Raw genomic sequence first — 19,763 nt, forward strand, 5'->3', positions numbered from 1 at the left:
AAATATATTTGACTACTTTAGCAGTAAGTATTGTGCTCTTTTGAATATAAAGTCGTGGAATTCAGTAGAGGTTCATTTAAATATAATTATTTTTAAATTACCAAAATGAAACAAAAGAAGATACCTCACAGTTTTTCCAAAGTTCCGAATCAGTTTTTCCACTGTTCTGTAGCTCTTGCGTTAAGGAGTTTAGGAATTCAGCTGTACCTTGAATGACCGACGGTCTGGTCTTCCCTGAGAAAGAGGATACCCCATTTGTACTACTTCTGTTGAAACATAAATAATTCAAATGGTTTTCTTCATTCTATCAAAGTGTTGAATAATTCAGCAGTCCAAGATTTAGCACAGTAATACAAAACCACTGATACTTAATTCTTCTACTGGTACCTCAGTTGTTGAAAATCTGATCCTAAGTCTGATCACAAAAGGAAAACATCAGTAAAATGACAGGCAGTGCTTAATAATTTTTTTTAAGAACGCAACAGAAAGACCTCTCGGGCAGAGGGAGAACACTCCAAGGGATCAGCAGGAAATGAGTCTGTGCTACCCAGCACTGAGGAGTCTCCAAGCACTGAGCTCATTGTTCCAGAGCACAGTCTCAGCCTACTTCAAGAACAGGGTTTCCCTCTGTAGTGGCGATTCTCTCTCAACTCCCAGAATTACAGTCAAGTCTTGCTACCTAGATCCCTCATTGGTGTGATGAGCTGGTGCTTATGGCTGCACTATCTCTGAATAAACGTTGTGCCAAGCAAATAAACAGTAAATATTCAGGACTTATTTAGCCTATTCATTGTGTAAAATAACAGTGATTCTTTCCAGGAAGACTGATTTTCCAAACCTAAGTTTAATTCAGATCTGTTTTACTAACACACAAATCATAATTCATAACTGAATTTTTTTTAATCTAGGTACTGAAAGACCATTTTAATTTTATTGATTGACACCCTGCTTTGTTTTACAAAGAATTTGCTAGAGAGAGAGAGAGAGGAAAATAATAGTAAAATAATAAAAAGTTAGGACAGGACAGGGAAAATATTAAAAATTCAAGGGAAAGAAGAATATAACATGTTGTTCATAAGGGACTTACAAAGTTGTAATAGTCTAGTTTCAATGTGGTGGATTTAACTGCCAGTCACAAGGAAAAGGCAGTGGAGTTTAATTACAAAATTTTCATGAAAAGTCACATTTAGGTTCCTCCAGGCAAATCGAATTCTATATCCTAAAAGGAATTTCTTCCAGAAATGGACTTCAGAGAGGCCACCAAGTGATATCAGCAAACAAAACACATGGCCGACCTTCAGCAAGTGCAGGTAGACAGACGACCGTAGCAGACATCTCTTGTATGCCTTTTTTCCCTGCAGTACTAGGGATTGAACCCAGGGTCTTCGGCATGCCAGGCAAGCACTACCACCAAGCTACACCCCATCCCTTTTTATGTGATTTTGACATATGGTCTCCCTAAGTTGCCCAGGCTGGCCTTGAACTTGTGATCCTCCTGCCTCTGCCTCCCATGTCATTAGATTAATGGGATGAGCATGTGTACCACCACACCCAGGTTTCTCATGATTTTTAAAATTTCCCTTCACCTTTCTTCAATTTATGCTTTCTCATTTTAATTATTCTTATAAACTGCTTTAAATTCTTCAGAAGGCAGGCAGAAAATTATCAAAGTACCTTATTTATAATACATCATTCTGTCAAGACCTCTGTATTTAAAGCTATTACTCCTTCATAGGTACGTCCTAGACTGCTGTGTCTTTGCTTTCTTCTATGTACCTGCTTTTTATAATTGATTGCCTAATACGTCCTGCCTCTTTGTTGTTTTCTAAGCTACTGTAAATTTAGAAACCGAATAATCAAACTTGTCAGACTGTAAATTAAGTATAGTCTGATTAAAACAAACCAACTGGGCAGGGGTACAGTTCAGTGTTAGAACACTTGTCAATCATGTACAAGGCCCTGGGTTCAATTCCAAGTACTGTGAAACAAAAAAACAAAACAAACTGGGCAGCCAGGCACCAGCAACCCAGGAAGCTGAGGCAGGAGGATCCCAAGTTCAAGGCCAACCTCAGCAGCAACTAAGACCTACCTCAAAATTTAAAAAAATTTAAAAGGCTGGAAATGTGGTTCAGTGGTAAAGTACCCCTGGGTTCAATCTCCAATACCAAAACCAAACAAACAAACAAACAAAAAAGCCCCACACTGGGCTGGGGATACAGCTCAGTGGTAGGGATAGAGGGCCTGCTTAGCATGCACAAAGCCCCAGATTCCATCCCCAACACAACAAAACAAAAACAAAAAATCAACTATGGAATAGCTTAAAAATAAAATGCATTTTGTTGACCATTTTGTCACCTCAGAATCTGTTTTTGATTAGTTCATAATATTAACCTTTAACTGCTACTTTCCAGGTTGGTGTGGTATTTTTACAATATAAAACATTAGTTATACCATCAATTTAAAAATGCAGAAATAACAGGCAACAAAATTTTTAAAAATATTCTTGTAATTTACCAAAAGCAAAAAATAAATAAATAAATAAAATAAGCATAAAGGAACTACAGTTAGCAAAATAAGTTCTTTTTCACAATGTTCCACATGCAAAAATACATTTTTCTAGAAGAAATGAAAAACACAAAAGAACTAAAACTATTTTCAACTTAAATAATTATGCCTGAACAGTTCCTGATTTTTTTTTTTTTTAACAAATGTAAATCAGCAACTATGACACTATTTGGATAAATTGATTAACTATGCAAATAAACTCATTTTGGTTCATTCTTATATTAAAAAATATCTATCCCATTCTTACCTATTAGTAATTAAGCTCAATCCAAGAGAATGGGGAGAATTTTTGAAATCAGATTCTACAGCTTTTTGTAAGGTTTTCATCAAGTCAAATTCCTCCATAGTGTACAGAAATTGTTATACTCTCTTATTTGAAAATATAGGCTCTTTCACTGTTTGTGGAAACTGAATCCGGGTCATCTTCAGATGCTTCATCGTCTACCGGCATTTTCAGTTGCTAACATTCAGAACTGTGAAATATCCTAAACTTCTTGAGAGTCTGAAAATGAATGGGGAAAAAATACTAGTATAAAAAGCCACTAACTTAGCAACTGTCTTTTCGTGATTTTGGAAACCTTCACTCCTTTCATAAAGATTTACTTTAAGGACAGCACCAATATTCACAATGACCAAAATATAGAAACAACCCAAATGTCCATCAACAGAGGCACGGATAACACAAGTGGCACATTCACATGGTGGAGTTATGATTCAGTCTCAAGAAGGAATGAAATACTGATACATGCTACAACATGGATGAAACACCATGCTAGGTCGGTCACAAAGACCACATAATGTATGATTCCAGTTATATGAAATACTCAAATTGGCCAATTCACAGAGACAGTAAATTAACATTTGCAAGCGGTTGCCAGAAGGAGAGAATGAGAGTGATGGCAATAGGTACAGGGTTTCTTTCTGGGGTGATAAAAAGTTTTGCATTTAGTGATGGCTCTACAGCCTTGCAAATATGTCAAAAACCACTGAAACTTACATTCTGAAAAGGATGAATTTTGTGGCATGTGAATTATAGATCTCAAATTTAGAAATCTACATTAAGGGTAATTTACAAACAGCCTCACCTTTTTCAAGTAACATTCAGAATTCGTGATTAATCATCAAGGTTCTAGACACAATTCTATTATGTAACAATTGGAATGCTTACCTTCATTGTTCACTTAATAAATGCTACCAAGTATGCTTGTTGATTTATACAGTGACTATAAGAAGTTAACTGCTCAGTATTAAAAAAGAGACAAACTTGTTAACACGGTTGTCTCCCCACTGGCTGGAAGCAAATCTTGCATTATTTAGTTTTTTGTACTCTGTGCATGTATCATTTCTTTAAAAATAAACTATTTGTCCGGCCAACTCAATTTTCACTGAAGCTGGCTATAACAATATGCCTCCTTCTTTGGGAATTCGTGCATTTGAAAAGGATTGAGGAAGCAAGGGGAAAAGACAAAAGAGGGGGAAGGGAAAAAAAAAAAAGAAAGAAAAGAAACCTATGCTGCTCACAAAAAGAAAAGTTTGAGAGAGTGCATCAGAGGCGGATAACCCAGCATTCCGCTTCCTCTCGACTCCCACTTGCCAGGGCCCGGTTTTAGAAAGCACTACACCAAAAGCCTATCGGCTCATCAAGGAAACGACTCCTTCGGGGACAGGTGTGCGAAGGCCAAGGGTAACCCGACCCAGCTAACTGGATGTCTCCCCAGGGCTCTGCCCGCCACCAAAGACAGACGGGGCATTGAAAAAATCAGGGCTGCGCCTTCCGCAGCCGGGTTCCAGCCACCCTGCTCTACACCGGGAGGGGCGATCCGCAGCCCCGTCTGACTTCCCCGCCGAGGCCACGGGACGCGGCGGAACCCGCTGGAAAACCACCAGGAATCCGGGCTGCGGCGCGGCGCGGGGGAAGCCAGCACCAGGCGGGGAGGGGCCGACCCCTGATGCACAGGGGTTACAAAGGAGACCCTGGGCAGGGACGGACGTAGGCACAGGGGCGTTTCTACACCTTCCAGCAACGCAATTCGCCGCGTCCGCCCCGCGCCCCAGAAAACCGCGCAGGGGGGAAAAAGGGCGCTCGGTGGGGCCCCGAGCATCCGCAGGCACTCCCGGCGTCCTCCCCGCAGGGCGGCCGCCGCATCACTGCGACTGGAGGCGGCTACCGCGTCAAACCAGAGACGACGGAAAAGCGCCGGCGGCAGCAACGGCCGCGGAGACTCCCCACGGCCACCCAGGCACGGTGTCAATAAAACAAAAACAAAATTTTAAAAAACCACCCACAAGCCCCCCGCCCCTCGGAAAGGGCGCTCTGCCATTGGGCCGCGCGGGTGTCACTCAAGGGCACCAGGTCTAGAAAAGGCGCACGCAGCGCCGCAGAACCCCACACGCCAGCGAGCTCCAGCCCGGGTGGTCTCCTGACAGTTGTCTCCCCTCACACTAGCCCATCGGCCCCTTAGGGGTCTGCTCCGACGGTGTCCACTACATCTCGTGCCCCGCTCCCCGCGGCCGGCAGCTCCCCCGAGGCGGGCTGCCCCTTACCTGGTTGCCGCTCCCCCTGCCGAAGTCAGGGTCGGCCGAGCAGCCTCTCGCGACCGTTAAACTCCAGGGGACGTGCGCGCGTCCGGCGTCTCTCGCGCGATTGGCTGTTCGAAAAGGGGCGGAGACGGCTGAGCGCGGTGCGCGCGTCGGTCACCCACTGCCCTGGCGTGCACTGCGCGCCAAAGGGGAAGGTTCTACGCTAGGGGCGCGAGGGGTGGGGCTGCTGTCAAGATCTCCCCTCTGATTGGCTCTCTGGGAACCTATCACTGCACGCGGGAAAGAAGCCTCAGCTTCTCGCATGCGCAGTTAGTGGGAATGAGCCTCCGGCAGGTGAGGAACACCGCGGCGGGCGTACAGCGCGTGCGCACTTGCGCGCTCCCGGGTCTGCGGTGGTTCGGGTTCTCACTGAACGCTTCCGGCGGGAGGTGAGTACCAAGACCAGGTAAGCGTCCGCGGAGAACCCAGGCATCTCTATGGCTGCCCACTCTTTTCCAGGGCTCTAGAGAGGCCTGGGAGCCGAGACGCCTGAACTTTTCCCGTCCTGCGACCTGTCGTGCAACCAGCTTACCTGGGGGCCTGCTGGCGAGAAGGTGGAGCCGGCCCCTGCACGCGTTTTAACCCCAAGCCGCTGGGGTCGCCCTGCTGGTCCTCCAGCACGGGCGCGGGAGAGCAGGAGAGCAGTTCCACCGAGGCCGAAGGGAAAGGGGACGATCCTCGTTTGCTCCGGACGGAGCTCAGGCCACGCCGCAAGTGCTGTCCTAGGAAGGACACGCAGTAGGAGTCAGCACTGCCCTTGCTAGCATTCCCTGGAAGACCGCAGAAAAGCCGCTTTCCTCCCCGTGCGCCCCAGCCCTGCTGGCACGTCCTCTCCAGCACACGTTCTTCAACCTCGTTAGCCTCGAATGTGCTTCCCGCGCGTAGGTTTCCCCCAGTGTGGTGCCCTGAGCCAGATAGTTCTCAGGTACTGTCACTTAAGTGTGCCAGAGATGGCACTGAGAAGCCAGGATGCAGAGAATGGGTTTCCCCTTGGAATGACAAGTGTCCCTGGAGGCCACTATCTCATTGCACCTCCTTAGAATACGTCTTATTTTCAACAGTAACTCTCAGCAGTAAAAGAGTTTCCACCCAAAACCTCATCTGTGTATGTCAGATCAGAAGCTTAAATAAATGGAAACCCACCCCGCATGGTGGTAATCTACCAATTAGTATTATGCTCATGTAATTTCTAACCAAAATCAAAGTATTCCCGCACATGGTTCTCTTCAGTGACCATATTTCAAGTCCACAAAAAAAAAAAAAAAAAAAAAAAGGTGTCACCAATTTCGGCTGGGAGACACTGTAGAATCTTGTACTCACAGAAGAACTGAGCAGTGTGAATTCCTGAGGCAGTTCCAGGCAACCAGGAGTCTGTTTCACTAAAAGAAAAATATTAGCCCTAAAGGTTATTACTTGTGATTAGTTATTAACCACAAAGAAGGTAGTTGATCATTATTTTTGGTTACAAAATCAGACAGACTCTCTTAGTTTGGGAGTGTTTTTCATTTTGTTTTTGGCAGTGCGACTTTAGGTGACTTGTATGTCATTTTTTAATTCATGAATTTCTCAAGCTAATATGTTCAGGATATAGTATTCTAATAAACTATTATCATGTTAAATGATGCAGTGATATATTTTGACAAGATTGCTTAACCATACATCTTTAGTAGGATCTTAATTTTAAAAAATTCTAAGTAGAAATTGCTAGCAGTGGATGAAGAAATGTCTTTAAAAGCTTTATAAACAAGCTAAGGGGACTGAGGTTGTGGCTCAGTGGTAGAGCGCTTGCCTAGCATGTGTGAGGCGTTGGGTTCCATTCTCAGCACCACATATAAAGAAATGAATAAAATAAAGGTCCATCAACAAAGAAAGAAATTCTTTAAAAAACCAAGCTAAGAATGGCAGTTTTTTTTTGTTTTTTGTTTTTTGTTTTTTTTTTTTTTGGTGTGGTGCTGGGGATCAAACCCAGGACTTTGTGCTTGCAAGGCAAGCACTCTACCGACTTAGCTATCTCCCCAGCCCCAGAATGGCAGTTTTTTAAAAAAACTTTTTAGTCATAGATGGACCCAATACCTTTATTTATTTATTTTTTTAATGTGGTCCTGAGGATCGAACCCAGTGCCTCACATGTGCTGGGTGAGTGCTCTACCACTGAGCTACAACCCCAGCCCAGAATGGCAGTTTTTAAAGTCTAAAGAAAGTAAAAGCAGAGACTTCAGAAAATTCAAGTAATGTCTTAAGTATAACCGTTTGTCTAATATAAATGACCTTCCCTACCAGGGACCTTGCCCTACTTGTAAACCCTAGTTTATGACTTTTATAATGGTACCATTACCTTATGGTTTTATAATAACATCAAATTTTCAAGTATGTCTTTTTCTTTTTCTTTTTTTTTTTTTTTTTTTTTTTTTTTTTTTTTTTTGGTGGCACTCACTCTACCAAATGAGCTATATCCCCAGCCCTCACGTATGTCTTGATAGCTTCAAATTAACACTTCTGAGTAGTCAAGCAGCTATTGAGCAGGAGGGGCCGCTGATGACTTGAGGTATTTCCTTTCCATTAACAGGGTGTTACTTTTTGTCATTGACTTTTATATCCAAACAATTTGTTGTGGGGGGCGGGGTCTTCCCAGCAACAAAATGAGAAATAATAAATCTTAAGCCAGGCATGGTGACTCACATCATAGTGGTCTCAGCTACTTGAGAAGGTAAGGCAGGAAGACTGCAAGTGTGAAGCCAGCCTGGGCACCTAAGGGAGACCCTACCTCAAAAAAAATTTTTTTTTGCGGTGCTGGGGATCAAACCCAGGGCCTTATGCATGCAAGGCAAGCACTCTACCGACTGAGTTATCTCCCCAACCCCTCAAAAAAAATTTTAAGAGGCTGGGGACATAACTCACAGAGTGCTTGCCTAGCATGAGCAATGACCTGGATTTACTTTCATTTTTTTGTGTGGTTCTTGGGCTCCTACCCAGCTTCTCAAGCATGCTATGCAGTTGGTCTACCATTAAGCTACATCCCCAGTCCTACATTTAATTTTTTTAATCTTTCTTCTTTCCATATTCCATAATTCCTAAAGACAACTATGTTTGAGCCAGGGCTTTCTTTGCTGCGAGTGTTCTTATCTTTCGGTGGGAACCTACCAGGAAGTCAGACTGTATTTTGGCATCATAATGATCCCCTTAACACCTGAGTTCATGGACCAGAATTATGACCTCACCAAATAACTGTCTTCTGCAATTTTGTGGTTTCCAAATACTTCTTAAATTGAACCAACCAAATAAAATAACTTGCAGGTCACTGTTCTAGATGCCTTTTCAGTCGAGCTCTGAAAAGCCCGTGAAATGATGGTTTTTGCCTGGGTTTATGCCATAAGACCACAGCTTATGTGGTGTGTTCGTCAGAGGTTCTTCAGCTTTGCAGTTTAGGGAGCCGAAGTGCTACCATTTAGTGAGCACTGAGAACTTTACATTTGTGGCCACATGTAGGATTTGTTCTCACCCTAGATGGTATTATCCCCAATTTACAGATGAGGAAACACGGCCAAAGTTAACAGTAAGTTAATCACTGAGTTGAGACATTGAATGCTGGACAGAGAGAGGGAGACATTTTACTAGTAAAAGAACCTATGTAGAGAAGGTGAGGAAAGGGTAAACTTAGTTTCAGAAATTGAAAACCAGGGCTAGGATTGTGGCTTAGTGGTAGAGCGCTTGCTTAGCATGTGTGAGGCACTGGGTTCCATCCTCAGCACCACATACAAATAAATAAATTAAATAAAGGTATTGTGTCTCTCTACAACTAAAAACCAATTTTTTAAAAAATTGATAAACTAATGATCTTCCAAGATAAGTCTTCCTGAGAGAATCCACATATCGTATGTTCCCTATTTTCTTCATTTGTGTCAAATCCAATAATGCATTTCAAAGTGCTTTGAAACATTTAAGTACTAAATGAATACAAGGCATCATTAATGGTTTCAGACTTTGAGACTTTTAGAAGAAAAGGTAGTGTTATTGCTGCTCCTTTATGTGTTTCTGTTTTATTTTAAAAGTGTAGTTGATAAATTATAAGGTTCCTGTGAGATGCCATAAATAGAAGAAAATCACAGTGGTGCACACAAATAGGACAAGTGTAATTCTCTTTAAAGTTTTCTGTTTAAAAAAAAAAAAAAATGACCAGGATGTTGGTATACGAATTGGATGTTTCACTTTACGTACTTGGTTAGCTGTCTCTTGAACTCTGCAGCAGTGAGCCTGTTACATTCAGGCCAGACCCAGAGCCATGGTCTTTTCCACTGGGCCCCCACATCAAAGATGACAGCCCTTCCTTTCCTTTCCTGCTGGATCTGTCGTGCTCTACTTGTTGGGAAGACAGTTCTCTGTGAACGCTGACAAGGGCAGGGGGCTTCATCCTCAGTGTGAAAGCCCCCGCCCGTCCTGCAGGACTCCAGTGGTTCCCTTTGGAGAGGAGTGTCAGTCCTCAGGACTGCGGGCTCTGGGACAAGAGGATCAGCTACATGCAGAAAATAGAGGAAGGCTACTTCTTTTAACTCCTGTTTAGGGGTGTCAGAAAACGCTTGAGGGCCGGGGTGTGGCTCAGTGGAGAGCGTGGCCCAGAGCTCTGATTTTGATCCCAGCACTGCAGATGCAAAAGAGAGCAGCAACAACAAAAATGCCTACACTTTTGAAATATCATTATTAAGCTTTCCTCAGAAAATCATTCTCCTCTCACTTAGCTTCTATGCCATCAGCAGCCCATCTTGTCCTTTTGAAAAAGACATTTTCGACATGTTTGGTCCTTAATCATTTATTGGATCTTTGTTTTGAGACCTGTGGTTTATTGGGGAAAGGGAGAGAGGACTTACTTGAATAAGCAATTGCTCAGCACTCCCGAAATTCTACCCTAACCTTAAATGTTATTAAAATAAACAATAGCTGGGGGGCTTTTTGTTTGTTTATTTTTGTATTTCCTGTACTGGGGATTGAACCCAGAGGGTACTCTACCACTGAGCTATGTCCCCAGCCCTTTTTATTTTCAGACAGGGTCTTGCTTAGTTGCTGAGGCTGGCCTCAAACTTTCAGTTCTCCTGCCTCAGCCTCCTGAACTGCTAGGGTTTTAGATGTGTGCCACTGAACCTGGCAAACAATAGCTTTTAAAAGTATGTGCCCTGGCAACCAGAACTTGCTGATTCCCATGTTCTAGTACAATGCTTGTCAAACCTTAAGTGCCTCAAATGCCTGGAATCTCATTAAGGTTCAGGTTCTCTGTAGGTCTGGGGTGCCCGCAAGTGTCTTCATTCCAGGTGGGTTTCCACGTGGCAGTGTTACCCCCCTCCTTCCGCCACACTGAGTAGCAGAATCTGTCTTGTACAATACAGCAGCCACGGGCACACGTGATTAGTGAGCGCTGGAAGAGTGGTTAGTCCAGGCTGAGATGTGCTGTAGTACTGCCCCCGGACTTTCTAAACTTAAGACAAAAATGAAATATCTCAATTTTTAATATTTACCCTTTGGTGGTTTTTTTTTTTTTTTTAGTACTGAGTATCAAGTCCAGGGACGCTTTACCACTGAGCTACATCCCCAACCATTTCTGATTCTGAGACAAGGGTCTCACTAAGTTGCTGAGGCCGACCTCAAATTTGTGATTCTCACTAAGTTGCTGAGGCTGACCTTAAACTTGTGATCCTCCTGCATCAGCCTCTCAAGTTGCTGAGATTACAGACAAGTGCCACCGTGCCCAGCTATTTATTACCTATTGAAATAATATTCTTTTTAAAAATATTTTCAAGTTGTTGATGGACCTTTATTTCACTTATTTATTTATATGCAGTGCTGAGAATTGAACCCAGCGCCTCACACATGCTAGGCAAGCAAGCGTTCTACCACTGAGCCTCAGCCCCAGCCCCCAAAATAATGCTCTTAATACAGTGTACTAAATATATTAATCAGTTTTATGTTTTTTAGTGTAATTACTAGAAAACTTAGAATTCATGTGTGGCTAGCAGTATATTTTATGTTGGGTGATACTATTCGAGAACATTAATGCCACAGAGGTGACATTTCTAGTGTTCTTTCCAGATGACCCACTTTCTCAATCCCGCATTGCCACGTCACCTCTGCTAGTTCAAATCAGTCTTGTAGTTCTTTGATCTAGATGGTTTCCCCACCTCCTGCCACACTCCCTCCACCTTCTGGCCAGCTCAAACATCCTTGGGCTCCCTCAGTCACACAGGCCTAAGAGCAGGACGCATGCAGCAGCCCGGCTCAAAGCCCCTCTACACCCAGAGGGCAGTCGCTGGATCTGCAGCAACAGCCTCACCCGGTGCTGGCTAGAACAGCAGACTCTCAGGCCTTGTACCCCCTAGAGAACCAGGGTCGGATTTAGAAGGACTCGGGCTGTGTAGCGATTAAGTTCAATGAGACTGGCTGTAAACACCGTCTCCTCAGGCACCCTGTTTCAGGTGTCCCCACAGCAGCCCCTGCAATTGGTTCTGCAGGTCGATACAGTGTGAAAGTTGGGACTGAGGGAAACCAGTGCTCTGCCTTTCTAAGAAGAATACTTAAAGCAGTGAATTTTAGGCAAACAGTATGTACAGGTCCAGAGGTCAAAACCTTGTGCTTTCCTGAAAACTGATTCAGATCAAATAGCATTGTCTGTCTTAGGGACACAAAAGCAGCAGCAGGCACCACCTCCCCACTCTCCCCAGAGCAGTGCAGCTGTCCGTGGCACAGCCTAGCCCCCTACATCCAGTGCTGACGTCACACCGCGCCGTCGGCTCTGCTCCTTGCTGAGTTGAGCCCGCTGTCCCTGCAGCTGGATGTCTTTCTCTGGCTGAATCGATGTGGAGCTAGAGGAGGGAATGTGTGCTGCGTGGTCCAGCGATGGAGGCAGGTGCTTAGCACTCCAGGTGGTTTGAGGCCATATGACAGTTTGAGAACTAGGACTCAATGGCACATTATCTGTCCTGAGCTACGGCATGTATCGTGTTTATAGATGTCTTAATTTGTCTTTTATGGAACAGGCTTCTTGGCCTCCCTGAGAGATCCATGCCTTAAACTCAGTAGATGTTTAAAATATTTTTTAAATAAACATATATATATTTTTTAGTTGTCACTGGACCTTTATTCATTTATTTATTTATTTTATTTATTTATATGTGGTGCTGAGATTTGAACCCAGTGCCTCGCACGTGGCAGGCAAAGTGTGCTACCACTGAGCCACAGCTCCAGCCCCATGCTTAAAATATTTATTGGACAAATAAATAAAAACATTTCCTCTTGTGAAGTATGCAGATCTGGCGCCTCTGAACTTGATCAAGTTGAAATGGACTCGGTGAGGGGGCTTCAATCTAAACTTGGTCAGCTGATTAGAGTGGAAGCTACCATCAGAGGAAGGGAGAGTGGAAGGAAGTGGGGACAGAGCCAGCCTCAGGGCCCTCGCTCCCAGGGGGAGGACGGAGCCATCATGACTACTGGTTTCTCCTTACTCACACTTCTTTTTACCATTTTTCTTTTTCTCTTTTTTAATGACATGATGAACTATAATTTGAGCTGTTTTTTATTGTTCCCCCAAAACTTTAGGTTGCTCTGTGTATCACAAAAACTGAAATCCAATCCATATGCTCTGGACATTGGGAAAAGGGACCGTCATTTTTAGCGGTCATTGGGATAGGGCCAAAGCTCCAGGAGATATTGGAAGGGTCTAGAATTGTCTGATTGGCTTTGTTTAGCCATTAAAGTGAGTAACCATTAAACCAAACACTGAGGACCTTCTTAAACTTCATTTGGGTAGACCTTCCAAGGTGTCCGTCAGCTCTGAACTGGGACCAGACAAAGCAGCTCTGAGAGCTCTCCACTGCCTGCTTTGTCTGGGGCTCTGATCTGTCTGGGCTTCTTCCTCTGTCGCTGCACCACCTCCCAGTGCTCACAGATGAGCGGAAGAGAAACCCGAGAGGCACCGGCTCGCGTTCCATAGTGAAGCCTCTCTGGGCCGGAAGCTGCTGACACACAAAGGAATTTTGTTCTGTAGATGGAAAGCAGAGACGAGGGAGGGGCACTGTGGACATGGACTCGCCCACCCGACCCCACTTGTTGAAGAGATTGCGGAGCAAGTGTCAGGCTTTATCATCTACCTTTTCTTGAGGATATTTCTAAAATTTCACACGCATTAAACAAAACCAGTTCTCAAAGCCCCATTTCATCGCATTTGTTGGCACCCTCACGGTCTTCCACAGCCATGGGTTACCTCGTCCGTACCCACTGGAACGGACAGCATGCCTTGCTGGGCACAGTGGCGCTCGCCTGTAATCCCAGCAGCTCCGGAGGCTGAGGCAGGAGGATCAAAGCCAGCCTCAGCAACTTGGCAAAGTGCTCAGCAACTCGCTGAGCCCCTGTCTCTAAATAAGATACAAAATAGGGTTGGGGATGTGGCTCAAAGGTCGGGTGCCCCTGAGTTCAATCCCCGGTATCAAAAAAAAAGCAGAAGACTTGTGTTTAACCCATTTTGCCAAGTCATATATTTGAAAACTAGCAAGCACACATTAAGGTTTGAAAAGTTCTCGTGTTAGGTTTCATTACAGTCCCTTAGAAACAGCAGAGGTAAAGGGGAGAAGTGTTGTCATTCTAAGGACGGCTGGTGGCATCTCAGTGCCAATGGTGCTGACGCTCAGGAACAGGAGACACACCTGGGGCACGCTGTCTTCGCTAAGCATCCTCTCAGCGCCTGTCAGAGCTCAGCGCACTCAGGGATGTCAGCAGGCACCGTTGGTGGTGTGGGGAGAGGGGACAGTGACCTGCTGGATGTCCAGTTCCCTTAGGAGGTGGCCTCCGCCTTGGTCACAGAGCAGTCGCTGAGCCTTCATAAGGTTACAGGTGGTAGAGCAGCAGCTGTGGCGAAGAGCTGCGCTTCCCAAGGAAGATGCAGTGAGCAAGTGGGACATTTGCAGTTCCCAGCATCTGCCCAGCCGGAGAATCAGTCTCCGATCCAGCAGGCACCAGCAGGCGGCTCCAGGACACTTGTTCTCTAGTATTTTTTTTTTTTTTTTTTTTTTCTTAGTGGCAGGTGGAGGGGTCAGGGGCAGTTGACCACTGAGCCACATCCCCAGCCCTATTTTGTATTTATTTAGAGACGGGCTCAGTGAGTTGCTTACGATGCTCGCCATTGCTCACGATCCTCCTGCCTCAGCCTCCCAAGCTGCTGGGATTACAGGCATATGCCACTGTCCCCAGCTCGCTGGTCTCTTTTAAGTCTGTGTGGGACAGGTGGAGAAGGGCTAATTCATCCATTTTCCAATTAAGAAAACAGGCCTAGAACTGTGACTCCCTGTTCACATGGAAGACCATTCAAATCTTTCTGCCTTTGTCCCTTTGAAAAAAGCAAAGCCCTTTGGGATTCATCACCTCCTCATAGCTGTTATCCCCTGCTGTGTTCATTTGCCAGCTAAGTCATTTCAATCTTATGCTGTATCCCAAGTAGTTATTTATTTTATTGTTGGTTCTTTCTCCCTCTCGAGAAGGCCCTCCTTCTCGAATGTGTATTCCTTGCTTTACCCAGAAAGCTTCTCACTCTCACGATGGCCAACATCTTCCCTTGAATAATGTATATTGCTTACTTCTTTACCCCGAAAATGTCTCTCCTGAGACAGCTGCATCTCTCCCTCTCCCCCACCCTCTTCTTCTCCCACTTTCAGAGTGTTGGGGACAAGCTCAGTGGTAGAACGTGTGCTTAGCACAATTAGGCCTGTGTTCAGTCCTCAGCACCTCAAAACCCGTCTGATTTTAAAATATCTTCTCTAACTAGCTGGTAAGCTCCATGAAGATGAGGCTGCCTCTTTTTCATCCGGCATCTCTCGCTACACTGAGCAGGATGTCTCCAACCTAACAGGCACCGTAATAAAACCTGGTTGATTTGGTAGTTCTAACGATGAGGACCAGTTGGATCACATTTTTGGCAGTGTGTCCAGGGGAACAGATGTTCCTATTCAAATTCATGAAACTAGAAACATTAAAAAACAACAATCATGACATTGATTGATAATGAAGTTTACTGGGTCAGACTGTTTAAGCTCAGCTGTAAAATAGACTCATACTGTCGTCCTTACATTTTGACTTCAGATTCACAAACGTTTAAATACTGTCATTTGACTAAGATCCTAATTCCTGTCTCATGTGCTATTTAAATAATTATTTATCAAATTGTGTCCCTGTTCCTTTGAATTTCACACTCAAACCTCTCCTTCCTGAGAAAACAGCACCTCTGGGTGCTTGGAAGATATTTTTGGCCTGCGGTGAGGAGAGACTTGTTAGCAGGCGGGTGGACCAGGGAGGACACGGGTGCCATGCAGTCTTCTCTGGTTTGCTGCGTACCCCAGCTAGGACCAGTTGTCATATGAATTGCATTAAAAGCTGTCATCTTCAGAGCAAAGGCATCTTCCTGAAAAGCCAGCCTTTCTCCTTGTCCCTTTCAGGTCCTGAACAAGCCCAGTCACGTCCTTATGAGCATCTCGGGTTTATTCCGTCTCCCTGCATCACTGACCAGGATATGCACAGTGCCGTGGGGACTTGGGCTCGGGGAGAAGCTGACGCTGCTGTCCCCAGGAATAGCTGCCACTGTGGTCCAGATGGCAGGCAAGAAGGACTGTCCTGCTCTGCTTCCCCTGGATGAGAATGAGCTTGAAGAGCAGTTTGTGAAAGGACACGGTCCAGGGGGCCAAGCCACCAACAAAACAAGCAACTGCGTGGTGCTGAAGCACATCCCCTCCGGCATCGTCGTCAAGGTAGAGGCTGCAGGAGAAGCCAGGGCCCGCAGCCACAGTGCAGTGGGCTGCTGAGGCGCATCGCATCCTGGCCGGGGCCACCATCTGCCAGCGGGGCAGCAGGGGGCACTGGAGGTCTGCCCTGCCCTGGGCTGTTCTCATGCAGCCTCAGAAGCTGGGTTCCAGGACCTTCTGGAGCCAAGGTGTTACTGCCATTCTTGAATTTAGCAGACAGCACTGGTGGGATTTGGTGGCTGCCTACGCAGCAGCATCTCAACCAAGTGAAGAGGGGCTGATAAAGGCAGGTCCCTGGGTAGCACGATTCCTTCAAATCCACTCCAGCTACTGGTGATCACAGAGACCTGTGGCACTGCGGTGGCCTTGAGTCTCTGAGGGGCAGCAAGTTGGCCATGGTGGCTGCTAGCTGTGGCCGCCCTCAGCTGACTGGGCTGGCTAATGGATGGCCCCACTGTGGTTAATGTCAGTGACGCCCTTCCAGCAATCGTGTTGCTCCTCAGAAGAACCAGTGCTGTGCACAGCTGCCTTGTGCACCTTTATAACAATAGCGAATCCCTGATCTAGAGCATCACCAGCTCTCAGCACATTCTGAATCTCTGCCTGTTTCCTGGTGTGGTGGTGGAGCTGCCAGACCACCTTACCACACGTCTGTCACTAGAGGGCCCCAGCATAGCACCAGCCTCGAGGGACAGTAGAGAGAGAGCAGAGAGACTTCCCGGATACTGTCTACACAACACGCAACGTGTGGCAAACACTCTTCTAAGCACCTCTACACACACATGAGCTCTTCCGGTCTCCACAACCCCATGCTCAGGAGAGAGGTTTCATAACTTCCCAAGGTCTGAGCAAACCCAGGGTCCATGTTCCTAATAGCTGCACTTCACAGCCAACTTCTTAGGCCAAGAGCATACCAGTTAGAAGCTCAATCACTTTTCCTCCTTGGGAAAGCTGTCACTCACAAGTAATGAAATTCTGAAACCTGGTGCCATTGGTCTTTGCTGAGTCTTCCTATTGCATATGGCTCTGGCTTGCTCAGGTACCCTTTCACCCCTGTTTCACAGCATCTCATCTGTCAACCAGCTTTCCAAGGCATTTGCCCATGATAACAATGCTCTTACCTAAGGAATGTTGTGATTGGCTAATAATAAAGGTGCTGCTTTCCTCTGCTAGTTGGAATCTTTAGCTGACAAATGGTGCACAGGTTTGCTCCCTGGTCACAGCCAGATCGTCAGTTAATGTTTCACAATTACTTTGGAACTTAAGTTATTTGAAGGCTATCGTTGCCTCCAAACAAAAATAACACAACTGCCAGGCAAAGTGGCACATGCCTGTAATCCCAGTGGCTAGGGAGGCTGAGACAGAAGGATGGCAAGTTCAAAGCCAGCCTTAGCAATTTAGGAAGGCCCTAAGCAACTTAATGAGACCCTATCTCTAATAAAATACAAAAAAAAAGAAAGAAAGAAAGGCTGGGGATGTGGCTCAGTGGTTAAGTGACCCTGGGTTCAATCCCTCATACCAAAAAGAAAAAAAAAGATAACACAACCATAAAACAGATACAGTGACCATCCCCTAATCCAGCTGGGGTGTGAGCAGAGGCAGTCCTGGGGCAGAGGCAGGAAGGATGTGCTCTTCTCCGTCACTGACTCATGGGCACTCCTGGCCAGGGCTGTGCCTCCCTCACCTGCACCAGACCGTAAGGGGCAGAGATTATTCCATAGGTCCTCCATCTCTTGACACCTGTGATTTTCACATCATGGAACGTTATCTCTTGCAGTGCCACCAGACAAGATCTGTTGATCACAACAGAAAGCTCGCTCGGAAAATTCTACAAGAGAAAGTGGATGTTTTCTACCATGGCGAAAATAGCCCTATTTACAAAGAGAAACGAGAGGCAGCAAAGAAAAAGCAAGAAAGGAAAAAAAGAGCAAAGGAAACTCTAGAAAAAAAGAAACTGTTGAAACAACTGTGGGAATCAAGTAAAAATCCTGCCGAGAAAGTAAGCGCCGACTCCAGCTGACCACCAGCAGGCTGCCCTGGTGGCCGGTACCAGCACTGGCACGGAGCTTCTGAAGAAACAATCTCCACAGACGTAACAGACACCCAAGTTTCTAAATGTTGGATTGAACTATAGTGAATGTCGATGTACACTTTGAGAATAAAACTAAAACACAAGGAAGCTGTCACTATAAAACGGTAGTGGCTAGTTTGGGCAGGAGGCCTTTGGTGTGGCTCCTGGGACGGCAGGGGGAGTTGTTTCCCAACCTGGGCAGTAGTTAGAAGTCACTCCTTACTAGTGTGCGTGTGGTGGGTGGCACACTGGCAACTGACCTCAGCCTCACACGTGCTGGGTGGGCACCCTACCGCTGAGTTACATCCTCAGCCCTTTTTCTTTTTTTTCCAAAGACAGGGTCTTGGGCTGCTGGTGTAGCTGAGAGGTAGAGCACTTGCTTAGAAAGCACAGGGCCCCAATTTCAATCCTCAGTACCACAAAAAGAGAGAGAAACAAAGAAAGGCTGACCCCAAACTCCTAGACTCAAGTGATCCTCCTGTCTCAGCCTCCAGAGCATGGAACTAAAGTGTCCCTCCTATACCTGACTTACCCTCTTACCTTACTTTAAGCTGTCCATTGACTTGTGTGATTGTCTGTTTTATTACAAAAGAAAATTTAGAAATTTAAAATTTTGAGAAAGGATTATAAATAAGGTCCACTTTATTGACCTTGAGCCAAACATTAATAGCATTTACTGGCATTGCTGGGTATGGGGCTGGGGTTGTAGTTCAATGGTAGAGCACGTGCCTAGCATGTGTGAGGCACTGGGTTCGATTCTTAGCACCACATATAAATAAATAAAATAAAGGTCCACTGACAACTAAAAAAAAAATTAAATATATCATTTATGCCAGGCACAGTGGTGCATGCCCACAATCCCAATGGCTCAGGAGGCAGAGACAGAAAGGTTGTGAGGCCCTGAGTCACTCAGCAAGACCTGTCTCTAAAAATTTTTTTTTTTTTAAAGGGCTAGGGATGTGGCTCAGCACCCTGGGTTCCATCCCTGGTACAAAAAAGATGTCATTTGTCCTAAGGCTGGTTTGAGAGCAAGAGAAAGTAATGATGAAAGTTTAAGTTACCCAAATTACTTGCCCACTAATACACTGTATGTTGCCAAGTAATGTCTCTTGATGTAGAAAAACATGTCATTCCGTGTTGACATGCAAGTAGATCTGTCAGGAATGCGGTTCCAAAACCTGAAGTGTTTGTGGATTTGCATCACTGAAGCTGGATTTGACCTTGCAGGGTGTTTTTGTTTGGTTTGGCTTAGTTGTTCTCCGGAGTCTTCATATCCATGGCTAATAACTTGCAAGTAGGGAAAATAACTGGGCGAGGGGGCCCCTGCCAGACACACAGTCCCCTTCACCGGCCGTGCAGCCGGCCCACCCAGTGGCCCAGCCCCATTTACACACCAGGGCAGGCCTCTCCACACCTCCCACTGGTGCGCCAGGGACCCCGTTCATCCCAGCCTCCTGAGCAGAGAGCCGAGAACCAGGAAGCAGGGAGGGCAGGCTTGGAGCTACCGCCAGGAGGAATGGAGGCTGACCTCTCCTCCCTTGCCCTCTTGCCAGTGCTCGGAGGAGGTGCAGAGGAGCCTGCCTGCGAGAGCCCGGGCCCTCCAGCCTTCAGACTTTCCAAGACTGGGATCTTGCCTCACGCCTGCAAACTCCTCACCTGTCTTGGTCTAGCCCTGAGCAAGGCGGGCAGACCTGAGCTGAGCCCCTGTGGGAAGCGCTGCTGGAAACCACCACACCGAGTCGCTCCTCAGGCCCGAGAGCAGATCCTTCTCCCAGCAAGCA

At 45.8% G+C, this 19,763-nt stretch overlaps 2 protein-coding genes across 11 annotated transcripts in view; one reads left to right on the forward strand and one right to left on the reverse strand.

Moving 5' to 3' along the window:
- The window catches only part of Mphosph9 (M-phase phosphoprotein 9), a 56,019-nt gene extending 50,796 nt beyond the window's left edge, over positions 1–5,223 (reverse strand). For 8 of the 9 annotated variants that reach the window (XM_047561108.1, XM_047561107.1, XM_047561105.1 and 5 more), the window contains exons 1-3: positions 5,110–5,223; positions 2,813–3,067; positions 125–266 (exon numbers count right to left, since the gene is read on the reverse strand). In XM_047561108.1, coding sequence (XP_047417064.1) covers positions 125–266; positions 2,813–2,910 — 240 coding nt within the window. In that variant the 5' untranslated portion in view covers positions 2,911–3,067; positions 5,110–5,223. The remainder of the gene's footprint in view (positions 1–124; positions 267–2,812; positions 3,068–5,109) is intronic. The other variant, XM_047561110.1, reaches the window with a different exon arrangement.
- Positions 5,224–5,424: 201 nt separating this feature from the next.
- Positions 5,425–18,790, forward strand: Mtrfr (mitochondrial translation release factor in rescue). 2 transcript variants are annotated; one of them, XM_047561221.1, is made up of 3 exons: positions 5,425–5,534; positions 15,609–15,917; positions 17,689–18,790. In XM_047561221.1, exons 2-3 carry the CDS (start codon positions 15,636–15,638, stop codon positions 17,929–17,931), a joined length of 525 nt encoding a protein of 174 aa, XP_047417177.1. In that variant the 5' UTR covers positions 5,425–5,534; positions 15,609–15,635; the 3' UTR covers positions 17,932–18,790. The 2 variants fall into 2 exon arrangements, with proteins under 2 accessions (XP_047417177.1, XP_047417178.1); XM_047561222.1 differs by having other exon boundaries at positions 5,430–5,551.
- Positions 18,791–19,763: the final 973 nt, after the last annotated feature.

This window comes from Sciurus carolinensis, chromosome 8 (assembly GCF_902686445.1).
Source record: "Sciurus carolinensis chromosome 8, mSciCar1.2, whole genome shotgun sequence".
In the NCBI taxonomy this organism is placed as follows: domain Eukaryota; kingdom Metazoa; phylum Chordata; class Mammalia; order Rodentia; family Sciuridae; genus Sciurus; species Sciurus carolinensis.

Coding starts and splice junctions, on each gene's coding strand:
- Mtrfr (XM_047561221.1), top strand. CDS start 15,636: ATGAGCATCTCGGGTTTATTCCGTCTCCCTGCATCACTGACCAGGATA. Junction 15,918..17,688: donor CCTCCGGCATCGTCGTCAAG/GTAGAGGCTGCA, acceptor TATCTCTTGCAG/TGCCACCAGACAAGATCTGT.